The sequence below is a fragment of the Leuciscus leuciscus genome (assembly GCF_965113295.1).
Source record: "Leuciscus leuciscus genome assembly, chromosome: 1".
NCBI classification, from domain to species: Eukaryota; Metazoa; Chordata; class Actinopteri; order Cypriniformes; family Leuciscidae; genus Leuciscus; species Leuciscus leuciscus.
In genome coordinates, this window is record NC_138725.1 from 49507769 (window position 1) to 49521140 (window position 13372).

Genomic DNA, 13372 nt, shown 5'->3' on the forward strand with positions numbered 1-13372 from the left:
AAAGGGAAGTTAAATTTACTTTGATACACAACTTTTTTTGCACGCTGACCCAAAAACAATTCTATTTAGCTGAATATAATCTCAAGAAGCAGTGATATTTGGGACAGTGTATTCACAAGAGTGACAGAAAGAGAGAGAAAGAAAGAGAGAGAGAGAGAGAGAGAGAGAGACTGAGACTGAGAGAAAGCTTCAAAAGTAGTCATGTACTGTGAGGCTACTCATCTCCTGTTGCCTAGCAACTGCAGCAAGCAGTTAAATGGTCCTATGGGTTAAATTGGTTTGAGGAGAACTGCAGCACTATTATTGTAGCCTTCTTACAGGCCTTTACTTCACCAATCATCATCATCAGCACCATCTACACACCCTGTTTACTGTCATTCAAACCAGATCATGTAGAATGTAATATATAATTATGCATAAATAGAGTACGATATAAATCAGTGTGACACTATGAATCAGTAATGCATTTCTTGTTCTGTCCATATTTAGTAGAAGTATAAACAGCTCATCATGTATTATCAGAAACCTGAAGCGTACAAAAATGTTCATGGTCTTTCTTCAGGTCTCTAAAACAGTTTGGGTCTCTACTGAACTGACCAAGAACATTCAGGTCAGATATAGAGATTGCATTTATTTATTTATTAATTATTTATTTATTCTCAGAATTTGTTCATGTTGGAGCTTAAGAAAAAGCGAGTCCTGAAAAAAGCAAGCAAAGGTTACTCGCATCAGTGTTAAAGCTTGTGAAAGCCTTAAATTAAATTCTCATTTAACCGCAATCATAATTTTCTCCTCCTTTCATTCCTAAACCTGACTGAATCAGTGGAAAGCTTACATATGCATATTTCCCCTGTGTTCTACAGCAGAAGGCCCGATTAAATTGCTGGCCAGAGGGAATTCACTGCATTAACATCGATCAGGGTCATACAATAGCATCAATACCCAGTTGGGTCAATACTGAAAGAACTTGGTTCAACCAGGCTGCCTAAAAAGGCATCTACCCTGACCCTCATGCATTTATGGGCAATTCCAGAACACAGAACGAATGAATGAAATCATTGAGACAATCAAGTCGTGAACTTCAAACGTTTCCTAGAGTGACTGATCATTCTTTATCAGCTCTGTTTATTTTGTTATTAATTACACAGAGTTGGTAAAGTTTCAAAAGTTTGGGGTCAGTACGTTTTTTATTTCCAGAGTATCTATTTACACTAAGTGCAAATAGCCCGCCTTGTTGGCAGAGGCTATTTACACTAACTCCACCCACTGACGTCTGGTTGGGCCAGACACAATTACGGAAGATGCTAGATTGACAACAGTAGCAATAGTATAGGGGTAATGCACGTGGCTGAAAGTTTTGATGCAAAACGACCCAAATTTGAATCCGCCTTTTGCTGAATTTACTCTATTCCTTTTCCCCCCCCATCACATATCAGATCGGAAAAAAAATGAAGAAAAAAAATGAAGAAAATTTTCGTGAAAGTGAAAATAGTGTCTAATGTGTGATTAATAATAAAGTGATTATCATTATTGTCCCAATAAGGCACAGCATCCATTTAATAAATATAATAATTTACACTATATTATTATTGCATGTCGTTTAATGTACAACAACGCTGAGGTGCAAATAGTATCTGCCACTACTTTTTACACTTATTGCAAAGAAAATACTGCTATTTTTGCATAGTGTAAACAGAATCTATCACTTTTTTCACTTAGTGTAAATAGCATCTATTGCAATAAAAACATTCTTGGCTGCCTTTTTAATGTTTTTGAAAGTCTCTCTGCTCACCAAAACTGTATTTGATCGAAAATACAGTAAAATTATTGCAAATATTGCAATTTGAAATAACTGATTTCTGTTTGAATATATTTTAATAGATTTACAATTTGTGATGTCAAACCTGATTTTTTTTTTGCAATATTACTCAAGACTTCAGTGTCACATGATCCTTCAGACAAACATTTCTTATTATTATAAATGCTGAAAACCCTTCTAAATCACATACCAGAACTTTTGAACGGTAGTGTATCTTTTCAGCAAAGAAATTAACTATGGGAGACCTGCATCACATGGCAAAAATTAAACAAAAGCATAATGTTTTTCATAAACAGTCTGTAAATTCTTGGAGGCAATTTGTCACACGAGCTTACCATACCTAGAGAAAGCTAACTGGTAGCATTTCCATTCATCTCAATTGCAGTTGCTATTTTGTATATTGTGCATTTTTATATATTTTTTGAATCTGTCTTGTTGCTGTCATTCTGTCAGTGCTGTGGAAGCTTCTGCCACCAAGACAAATTCCTCATATGTGTGAACATTCTTGGCAATAAAGATTTTGATTCTCAGCTGCCGCTAGCAGTGGAGGCTAACTGGACCATGCTAACTAGCAAAACACTTTGAAGAAAATATCAGGTACTCTGCAGCTATCCCTTTATTTTGTGTAGTATTCATGAAATCCAATACATGCTGGTTCTGTCAGGTAAAGTAGGCTAATCGTATACCTCACAGATTTTTTAAATATATTTTTAAACATTCAACCAGAGTCTTCAGTCTTTGTCAGCTCAGGTAAGACCAGCTGTGCTTAAAAACAGCCCCTGTGTCCTAACATACTTGCATTTCAATTAAAAGTGTGACTGATAGCCTGGGGAAGCTTTTAACCTAGCTCACGCCCACTCTGAGATTGCCCATTTTTAATATACGACTGACAGTGATCCCAGCGGTGAACCTGACTTCACTTTAACACATACACACCTGCAAAATCACCCCTCAAACTGCCCCTCTCACTTCACCCGGTGCAGCTCACTTGCACAGATTCAGCCTCCATTCACAGCTGTACCGTCTGCAAACATTTCAGTCTGGTCTGAAGTTAAAAATGATCTTAAAGAGACACTTCAACCAAAATCTAAAATCTATGAAAGCCCTAGCTCTCATATCTCATTCATATTTCAGCACATTTCTTCTCCACCTTCTTCTTCTTGTATATGGTGTTGAGTTCACTTCTGACTGTACCATATCGTTTATTGGCAGATATTAGAGATTCTTAATTGATTGGTCCCTATTGGATATTTAATGGTTCATGCTAATTTACTTTAATTTGACATTTAAATTACCTCTGCCATCATCTAACGCTCACTTAATCTTTAAAAACACAAAGAATTTATAATCATGTGTAATCATTACCAAATCTCAAAAATGAATATCGTTTTTCATAATGAACCTGTAGCATTTTAAAAGATTTTTATTTTTTGGTTATTTTTTTTTTTTTTTTTATTTAGATAAAATACTATAGACATTTATTACCAGCCATGGCATGACATATTTATCAACATATAATAATCAGCATATTTTAATATTGGTGCATCCTAGTCTGTTCCTCATACAAGCTAAAGGCATTGTTATAATTTTAAATATATTGGCTAGGCCAATAATCTGTAATGACATTGTAACCGCAACGAATTGACTGGCCACTATAGCACAAATTTTCAATTTTCATTTATTTCAGTATTTGTTCTAGGAAAGTACAATGCACATTATGACAGAAAAAGTCACATCTTCTAAATAAGAGAGCCAATCAGAAATTGGTAAAGTCATCGCATAATTGCAGCTGCTGTTAAAGAGGCTCCGGTTCCCATACAAACAGTCCTGAGACGTGCTTGGAATTGTCTGATTGGCTGGAAAACCTGAAATATGTTTTTTTTTTTTTTATGTTAAGAAACAAAATTTGTGGAACATTTCAAATCAACAACAAAATCTGACATGAACTATGTTATTTAAATGTGAGTCCAGAAAGCAGTTTTTGAGTTTTCAGGACTTCCACATTCAAGTAGACTAGTGTTGATCCTGAAATAGCTGCCCGGAGGCATTGCGAAATGACTTTCCTTGAAAAGGACTTTGGTCAATCTTATTTACTTATATTACAGCATCATTATCTAAAGAGACGGGTGGCCGATGACCAGTATTTTGTCATCATCAGCCAATACAAACTTGACTGATTACCTTTAACACAAAAACTGGCAAAATGCAGACTACTGAAAGGAAGGAATGCCCAGTCTGTACAAGCCCAACATGGCTAAACACTAAGCTTTTAATTGACTTAACCACAAATTATTGGTCAGGAAATTAGCCAAATTTAAGCAAATGCACTACTTAAAAAGCCATTGCTGTCTCAGAAAAACAACAAAGACAGAATGAAGTTTTGCCAGAATATGGGAGGTTGTGTGTGTAGTAATGAATCACAATGAAACACAAGTGGCATGGTGATGCTCCAGAGTGGTGTCTTAGAAAATCTGGAGAGAAATATAATAGTAAATGCATCTATTCATCTATTCACGCATCTATCTTCAACCCTATAGTGAATATTTGGTCTTACATTAAACTCAAACGAACTGGGAGACATTTTTCAACTACTCATGAACTATTTGAAGCTATTAACATTGAGTGGAACAACATTGACTCTTCTTCCTGTAAAAAGCTGTCTGCAAGTTAGAAAAGGCTACTCCGTGCTAAGTTACGTTATCTATAGTATTTGTGCAATTCTTGCTAATTTCCTGACCAGTGATTTGTGATTAAAATGGTTAAGACCATTAAAAGACCACTTCATATTTAGCAATTTTTGGCTTGGCCCAATTATTATTATTATTTTATATTTATTTTTGGCCCAGGAGTGCACTAAAAGCATAGCAGTACTACTTAGCATGTGGAAGTTGTCGGCGAGGTTGATATCTGGACAGCGCAGCTCAAAGCCGTTTCTCTGGAGAAAGGACTGCACTCTTGTGTTCTCTGCTCTGACAGCACTCTCAGACTGTGGTCTCTGAATCATTGTCAGTCATCATGATAACGCTGAGACTCAAACAGAGAGATACAAGAAGGAATTAGACATGTTGATAGATTTGTGACAGGATCCCACACTCAAAGCACTAGCACAGTTAAGTGGAGGACTGGGTTGGTGATGTATCTAACATGGCAGATAAGTGTTGGCATCTCAGGTTTACAGATCCCCTTGAATCTCCCTTCAGTTCTCACAGATGTGGGCGACCACGCTGGAAAAAGCAGACACTGTTTACACAAAAACAGATGATGAACCAAAGTAGTACTAACACTGCTCATACTACGAAGCTCATATCTATATCAAGCACAGTGAGTTTCCTCTGCCCATTTAAACAATGTAAACTTTCAGTCAGATTCACCATGACATAAAAATCCATCAAAATAGGGATAAAAACTTAATTAATTATTGCTATAGATGTTCTTATTTTATAGGTGCTATGAAGATGAGCTGACAACAAGAGAAACCTTATCAAACACCATTAAACAATAAATCCTCAAAGTGTCTATCTAACTGTGGCTCAGATCTGGACTGCCTCACTGATGGAGTGAGTTCTCTCTAACGGCCCATTTAAAAGTAAGGCCAAATAAAGAGAAGACGGTCCCAGGAGGACCTCCAGCCAGCCAGTTTCAGATGCTTAGCTGGTGGCTGCCTTTCCTGTCCTCCTAACCCTCTTTCCAACTTCCAATGGACCCGTCGGCCAGCACATACATCACATGCAGCACCGGCTGCAATCAACCAAAGAGCACCTGACCAGCCAGCTCATGAGTTGAAGTTCAAAACTCTTCCAAAAAAACCTCACATAAAGTCTGAGTCCTTTCAGGCCATCGAAACTGAAAACTGACAATGACATAAATATTGAAAGGGCTGAAGTTGGTTTAATTTAGCAGAGAGACCGAATGAGGTCCAGCAGAAGGGAATATTGAGCCTCATGCATCTTGTCCTCTGGGACATTGGAGCCACAAAGGTCAGACATGTTTGTTCTAAACAAAAGGATCTTGTTCTGCAGTAAACAACCTTGCAGTGTCAATAGAGCAGGAACCCTCCCTCAAGTAGCCTGGAAAACACCAGCATGATCTAATCTGGCTGAAAGCACCGGGAGAGGCTAACCGCATTCAGGACTAAATTGAGTTTCAACTCTACTTGCTTAATATGGAGGCACTTTTACAGGCAGTTGAACGTCCTTATTGCATTATTACACGCATTCTCTTCCTGCAACAAGGCTCTCTGCAGACCTTTTTATTAGGTCCCGAAAGGCGAGCAGATGGCCCTTGTTGGGCTCTTCTATCCATGCGTAATTGGCTCTCAGCATTCATTAGCTGGTTGAAACATCAGCAATCAGCCAATGACTGCTCAGATTTAACTTCTAACGCAAATGGATTCCGATCAAAATTGGATCGTAGCAATAAAGGGACTTTTGGGGAATCATTTTTTATTTCTATTTGAGTTGAAATGATAAAAGAACAGACTGTTATAGTGGCAGACCTTATAAAATACAGCTTGACTGTACTACTTTGTACTGGATTCATGCAATTTCAGTGGAACTAAAGTGTTCACATGACATAAAAAAAAATGAATTACTGTTTCTATTCAGACTGAAATCAAACTTTTAAAGTGCATGTAAATATGCTAAATGAGGGCAAATGTAGACTTCTGCTTCTAAGATCTTTCTCCTAAAGAAAAACAGTCATCTCAAATGTTTCTCCTCTAAAAGATCTCAATGTCTTAAACTACTCACAGTTGCCACAATAGCAAAGTCTGCAATAAGAAGTCAAAAATGTCAATATTAACTCAAACATTTCTCATCAAATTCTTCCAAAACCAAATCTGATCTATGCAATCTGCATTTATTTTATAGCTCTATAGCCTTACTGAATGTCAACAATTGTCTATTTTTCTCTCTTCAGGGAAATATTAGGAGAAACATTTACACAGTTGATATTTCAAATGAAAAGATTAAAAACGAACTCTACTGAGAAACTTCAGGGCAATACAATCTTCCTCGTGGCTGATACAAACAGCTTTACTCCTCTCTACAGTGGAACGCAGCAGTGCCTTATGTTGCCATTGATCATTTATATTTTTCCTCTTGAAATGAGGCTACTGTCTGGAACATGCCATTCCAAATCTGCAAAAATGGAGCAAGCACATGAATTATTCTTGCAAGAACAGGGTGATGACGTATATGAACTAATGGCGTGTTCTCTGATTGAGGTTCTTCTATGCATTGCATTTCATATACTACTGATCTCACCGAACGCCCACACATACCCCCCTCCCCTTATTTAAGCACTGCTTCATGGAACACTTATGCTATTTATAGAGGCTTTAAACAGCCCACACCTTCAGATGTGGAGATGTTCTGCTTTTGCACAGAACAGAGCGAGGTGTGAGACACCCCCTGCATCACAAATACATAAATGCAATCACAGTCTGCTTCGGTTTTCAAAGGGCATATAGGCAGAAGGTGAGTGGTTAGTGACGTTCAAGTGAAATCATCAGGTTGGTTTCAAAAGGTGTACAAATAATGAAATTTACCATCAAAGAGACTTTCTAAAAGTCTGAGTCATTCTGATGGGTCAATCCCCAACACTATTTTCTCAAATCACTCTGTCTTTTATTCTCACATTATAAACATTTTTAAAATCAAAAATCAACATTTCATATCCATTTACTTGTCAAGCAGACATTCAATTTCCCATATGCAATTTCCCCATATATATCATTTAATTCAAAAATGGAATGCTTTTTCTTCTTCTGACCATCTCGCTATCCCTTCACCATCATTCATGAGCTTCTTTCTAGTTCTCTGTTACTCAGTTCTATCCAGATTCTAGCATTCTATCTAGCATTCTGCCAGCTCTTCTTCAAACTCGTAATTTTGCAATTACGACTGAGGAGGCAAAAGAGGCTCTCCTAAGCAGCTGGTTCACAATCAAGCTGACAGCAAGTGGAAATCCTATTTTATTATTTACTCACTGTTTTCCACACACTGATGATTAAGGAAGAACCAGATCACAGCTGTGCTGGTGTTCCATAAGGGTCTTCAACATTCCTCAGATAATCTATTTCTCTTTTTCTCCATTGAACACGCACACAAAAAGTCACATTAAAAAGACTTGTAGGCAAAAGGATTTTCTATATTTTCTAAGCACTACAATCTCAAGTTCATCAGATAATAATTAACATAATTATGAATAGGAAATAAATCTGAAATAATCATGGATACTATTTCCCTTGAAGTACACAATGACATCTGAATTAATCATGGATCTGCAAAAGAAAAGACCAATGCCTTAAAGTACAGTCACATTTACCATTGTTCTGGGAATTTTCATAGGCGAATTCTTATTGTTTCAATATTATTGACAATGGACATTATTGATATGGACCTTTTTTGCCATACAAGTGACCTTAAATTGAGTGGCCCAGGAACTGTGAAGCTAGTCACAGTCCGGAGCTTTTGACACTGCAGCCTTCAGCACGCCACAGGTTACTACAATGTGGACTAGTCTGTAATTAGTATCCTGCACTAGATTAGAGGATGGTGAAAATACTGCAAGAAACAGTATTTTTTTTATTTGTATAGTTTTGTTCATGGTTAGTTGCATTTTATTATTTGCATTACATTGTTTAAGAACAGACACATGACACAAGTTGAAAGCCACTGCTGTAAAGGCTCATTCTGAACCATGAACTAAAGTCTAGTGTTATTTACAGGAACAGTTCATCCAAAAACATCGAACCCTATACTCATCTCAAAGTTCAAACCATGCATTTTTATTACTTAAAAGGGAGTAATCTAGCAAAATGTCCAAGCTGCTTTTTCCACTTATAACTGTTGTAAAGGGTTAGTTCACCCAAAAAATTGTATTCTGTCATCATTAACTCACCCTTCGTTCCAAACCCATAAGACTTTCGTCCATCTTTGGAACACAAATGAAGATATTTCAATAAAATCTGAGCCAGTGCTGTCCCTTCATTGACAGCTATACAACTAGTCAAGTCAAGTCAAGTCAAGTCAAGTTTATTTGTATAGCGCTTTTCACAATACAGATTGTATCAAAGCAGCTTCACAGTATTAAATTTAAATAATACAACAAAGTTTATTTCAAGAGGAATTTATTGATTGATCAAATTAAATTAAATATCCCCAAAATATCCCCAACTGAGCAAGCCAAAGGCAACAGTGGCAAGGAACCGAAAAACTCCATCAAGTGACATAATGGTGTCCTAAAACTCCATCAGGTGACCTAATGGAGAAAAAAAACCTTGGGAGAACCCAGGCTCAGTCGGGGGCCAGTTCTCCTCTGGCATTTATGAGCTAGAGGCCGGATTGTAGTTTGAACTGTGGGATTATATGAATGCCTGGCTGAAGAGATGCGACTTTAATCTAGTTTTAAACAGGGAGAGCGAGTCTGAGCAACGAACAGTATCAGGAAGACTATTCCAGAGTTTTGGAGCCAAATGTGAAAATGCTCTCCCTCCTTTGGTGGTTCTGAATATCCTAGGTATGACCAAAAGCCTTGAATTTAGTGATCTTAAAGAGCGCGATGGATTATAGGGCGATAGAAGATCCGTTAAATAGACTGGAGCTAAGCCGTTTAGGGCTTTATAAGTCAGTAGCAATACCTTGTAATTAATACGGAACTTTATAGGTAACCAATGCAGTGATGTTAAAATCGGTGTTATATGATCATATTTTCTTGATCTCGTAAGAACTCTAGCGGCGGCATTTTGGACTAACTGTAGCTTGTTTATTGAGGATGCAGGACAACCAGCTAGTAAAGCATTACAGTAATCCAGTCTCGAGGTCATGAATGCATGAACTAACTTTTCTGCATCAGAAACTGATAGCATATTACGTAGCTTAGCAATGTTTCTAAGGTGGAAAAAGGCTGTTTTTGTAACATATGAAATATGATTTTCAAAAGACAGGTTGCAATCGAGTATAACACCCAGGTCTTTTACTGTAGCGGATAAAGTGACAGGACATCCTATGACGTTAAAGTTGTATTATGCGAGGTTTTGTGGGCGGTTTTTTGAACCGATAAGTTCAAAACTACCACTTTGAGGCTTCAAAAGTTAATAATGAGATCGTAAAAACTATTCCTTCTGAATTGAGCGGATTAGTCCAAATTTTCTGAAGAGAGACGATCGCTTTATATGATGAACAGATTGAATTTAGGCTTTTATTCACATTTAAACATTGATCAGTGAACATAAACAGAAGCTCAACAGAATCTGCTTGACATGCGAGAACAAACCTCATTGGTTTGTTCAAAAAGCTCAAACGTGCTGCGTAACACGAGAATGAACCTCATTGGTTCTTGCATATCAAGCGAACATGCTTGTGTACACTGATTCATGTTTATATGTGAATAAAAGCCTAAATGTAATCTGTTCAGAGTATAAAGCTATTGTGTCTCTTCAGAAAATTTGGACTAAACCACTCAATTCAAGTGGATAATTTTTACGATCTGTCAATGTCTTACGAGCTGTGAATGAAGGGACAGAAAGCTCTCAGATTTTATCCAAAATATCTTCATTTGTGATCCGAAGATGAACGAAAGTCTTACGGTTTGGAGGACATGAGGGTTTTTGGGTGAACTAACACTTGGAGAAAGGAGGAGAACACAGGAGATAAGCTTGCTCTTCTGGTGCATTCACAATGCACACCAAAAGGAGAAGAAGAAACTGCAAAACCTACAGTGATAATAAACAAGACGTATAGTTCCCACACTTTTCTAACATCTCATAACCAGTAGGCACAAACAGCTTTGCTTTCCAGCAGAGACCCTCAGGTTTCAGCATGTCTGAGCATGACCTTGCAGAAGAATTCCCTTTCTCCCTCAGCTCCAATGGGGTCTGACAATCCAGATACAGTCAGGGCTGCTCTGCTCTCACAAATCAATGGAGGGTTTCAACAGGTTTAGAGGAGATGTGAATAAATTTGAGAACGTGACTTGAAAGAAAAAGAAGCGAAGAACAGCGGGAGATAGAGCAAAAAAGTGGGTAAAGTCATCATACACTCATCTGTGGACCTGTAATTAGAGCTAGTGCTAAAGCCTGCGGTGGAAAAAATGGAGAAGCACCGCAGAGGGTGCCATTGACCTGCCGTGACCGGTAATTGCAGTCGCCTTAAAGAACATTCAGTGCCTTTAGTGAGTAAGAATTAAAATCACTTTTCAAGTGTAATCTAGACTCATACAGAAAACTGCTATCCAATGGTCTTCAGGTACAAATTCCAATGTTAGAAAATGTGCCAAAACTTCACACTTCCAAGTGACACTGCAAGAGTTTGACAAAAAGCTGTCTCTTATAATTTCATGATTTCATATGAGAAATGCCAAACTTGGTCATACTCCAAAGGCGTCCCTCATAGATTCGGTAACTAGACACAAGTGATGAACGGGAAGCAATAACTTTTCCAGTGAGGATTACAGATGCTTCCATTATGGACAGTTATGCAGGTAGAATCCCCTTAAAAACGGCTATAGATTTAATGTGAAAGTGGATATGAAATGTAACTAACTCAAAATCTAAACTGGGGGTGGTGGTGGCGCAATGGATAAGACACATGCCTTTGGTGTGAGAGACCCGGGTTCGAATCTACTGTGAGACACCAATGTGTCCCTGAGCAAGACACTTAACCCCTAGTTGCTCCAGAGGCGTGCGACCTCTGACATATATAGCAATTGTAAGTCGCTTTGGATAAAAGCGTCAGCTAAATGTAAATGTAATTTTAGATTTTAGATTTTATTTGAGAGATTTTAATTTAACAGAGGTATGTAGTTATCGGAGACTGCTTATCTGCCTGATCATGTATTTTACCAGTGTCCAAATTTTATTTATTAAATGTCTCATTAATAAATTGCAATTATACTGTCAAAATGCTTTGAATGATACCATCATATCTACACTGTGAAAATGAAAAGATACTCGAGGCACCATATTGAGGTTCCTAATATCATCACTCTAGTGGAAACCTCTGGAAAACCTCAAGGCATCTTTTCAAAATAGATCTTGTGAGCTTCTTTAAGACTCTAAACACTGTCAACAAGTCCTCTAGTAACACCATTAGAAGGAAAATCTTTGAGATGTGTCAAATTATGCAATACTGAAGGTCCTTGAAAAGACTTTACTGTTTCTCTTTACACTTCCAAAGATGTTTCAAAATATACAATGAATAGTAAATTCCTACCTTGACACTGAAATCCTTGTTTCCCAAAACCCCTGAAAGATAAAAGCAATGGTTCATTGAAAAAAATATTAGAACCAAAAATATTAGAACTGACTAAATCACTTTATGGTCTGACTGTTGTCTCATGTAGTATGACTCATTTCATATTTCTTGTACTATACACTTACAATCAAGTCGTATTTTCCCATTCCTATTTTCATTTTACTTAGCACTTTACATCCTTTATCAAGGGAAATCAATAAAGCCATGGCTCAAACCAAGTGAGCTCCTACCGATCAACATTTTGGACACTTCAGGCATATTCTGAGTCAGCGGAGCCCTAAAACGATCCTTATAAATGAGTGCTGTTTAGGTAGACCATACAATATGTTTTGAGACACAGTGTACAGTGTTACACCTGAGCTGCAACAGTAACAGGTCCACCTCTATGGAAAGCCATTTTAATATTCCTTAAAATTAAAAAGAATCTTTTTTATTATTATTTTTATATTTTTATTTGTTATTCATTTATAAGACAATAATGTGATTCCCATTACATTTTCACTATTACATTTCTAATCTTACTAATAAGAGCTTTCATTTACCTACTAAGGAGCAAGCCATTGCATAGCCTATAACGAGACATTTTAAGAAAGATAGACTGCTAGTGCCTTGTATACAGACACTAGTATAAAATGTGTAGAAAAATAAATAGTAATCATGATGTGAATAGTTAGGCTACTACTAAGGTGTGAGTAATAGGCCTACTAGTATCTAATGAAAAAGTACATTTATCTAATGCATAGTTGCTTGTAAAATTGTAAAGGCTACTAGTCACTAATGGATTGCTTACTAGTAATTAAAAAAAACTCTCACACACACAAGAACTAACGACACAAAACACTAGTTATAATAAATGAATGTTAAAGCAGCTTGCCATACAGCTCAGTGGGTAATGAACTAGTTTTAGAGCAACTTACCAGATAAAGTCCGTGCAGTGGCTGCAGAAAGTAGGCTGCTTGAAGAAGCGAGCGATAAACTTGTGATCCTTGACTTCGTGAACGTTCTTCTGTCTCAGAGCACCTTGTCGGGCAAAGCCTCTCATGGGTGCGCTGCTCTCCTCTCCATCGCTGTTCGACTGTGCCGGTTCTGCCATTCTCAACGCGGGGAAAGTTTGCGCGAGCCTGTATACCGGAGTTAGTTGAGCGGAGTGTGTACATATAATGCGGAGCTTCAGACTGCGATGAACTCTCAGGCGCGATGCTTTGCGTCCTTCTCCGCCCAAGTGCTCTCCTTACACCCCGGTACACGCAAACACACACTCTCTCACACACACAAACCGACGCGCAGTTACCAGACT

At 37.6% G+C, this 13372-nt stretch overlaps 1 protein-coding gene across 2 annotated transcripts in view; it reads right to left on the reverse strand.

Moving 5' to 3' along the window:
* prkcbb (protein kinase C, beta b) overlaps nt 1-13372 on the reverse strand; it is a 127856-nt gene extending 114484 nt beyond the window's left edge. Inside the window, exons 1-2 of one of the 2 annotated variants that reach the window (XM_082179782.1) lie at nt 12993-13372; nt 12034-12065 (exon numbers count right to left, since the gene is read on the reverse strand). In XM_082179782.1, the coding sequence (XP_082035908.1) occupies nt 12034-12065; nt 12993-13168 (208 nt within the window). In that variant the 5' untranslated portion in view covers nt 13169-13372. The remainder of the gene's footprint in view (nt 1-12033; nt 12066-12992) is intronic. The other variant, XM_082179781.1, reaches the window with a different exon arrangement.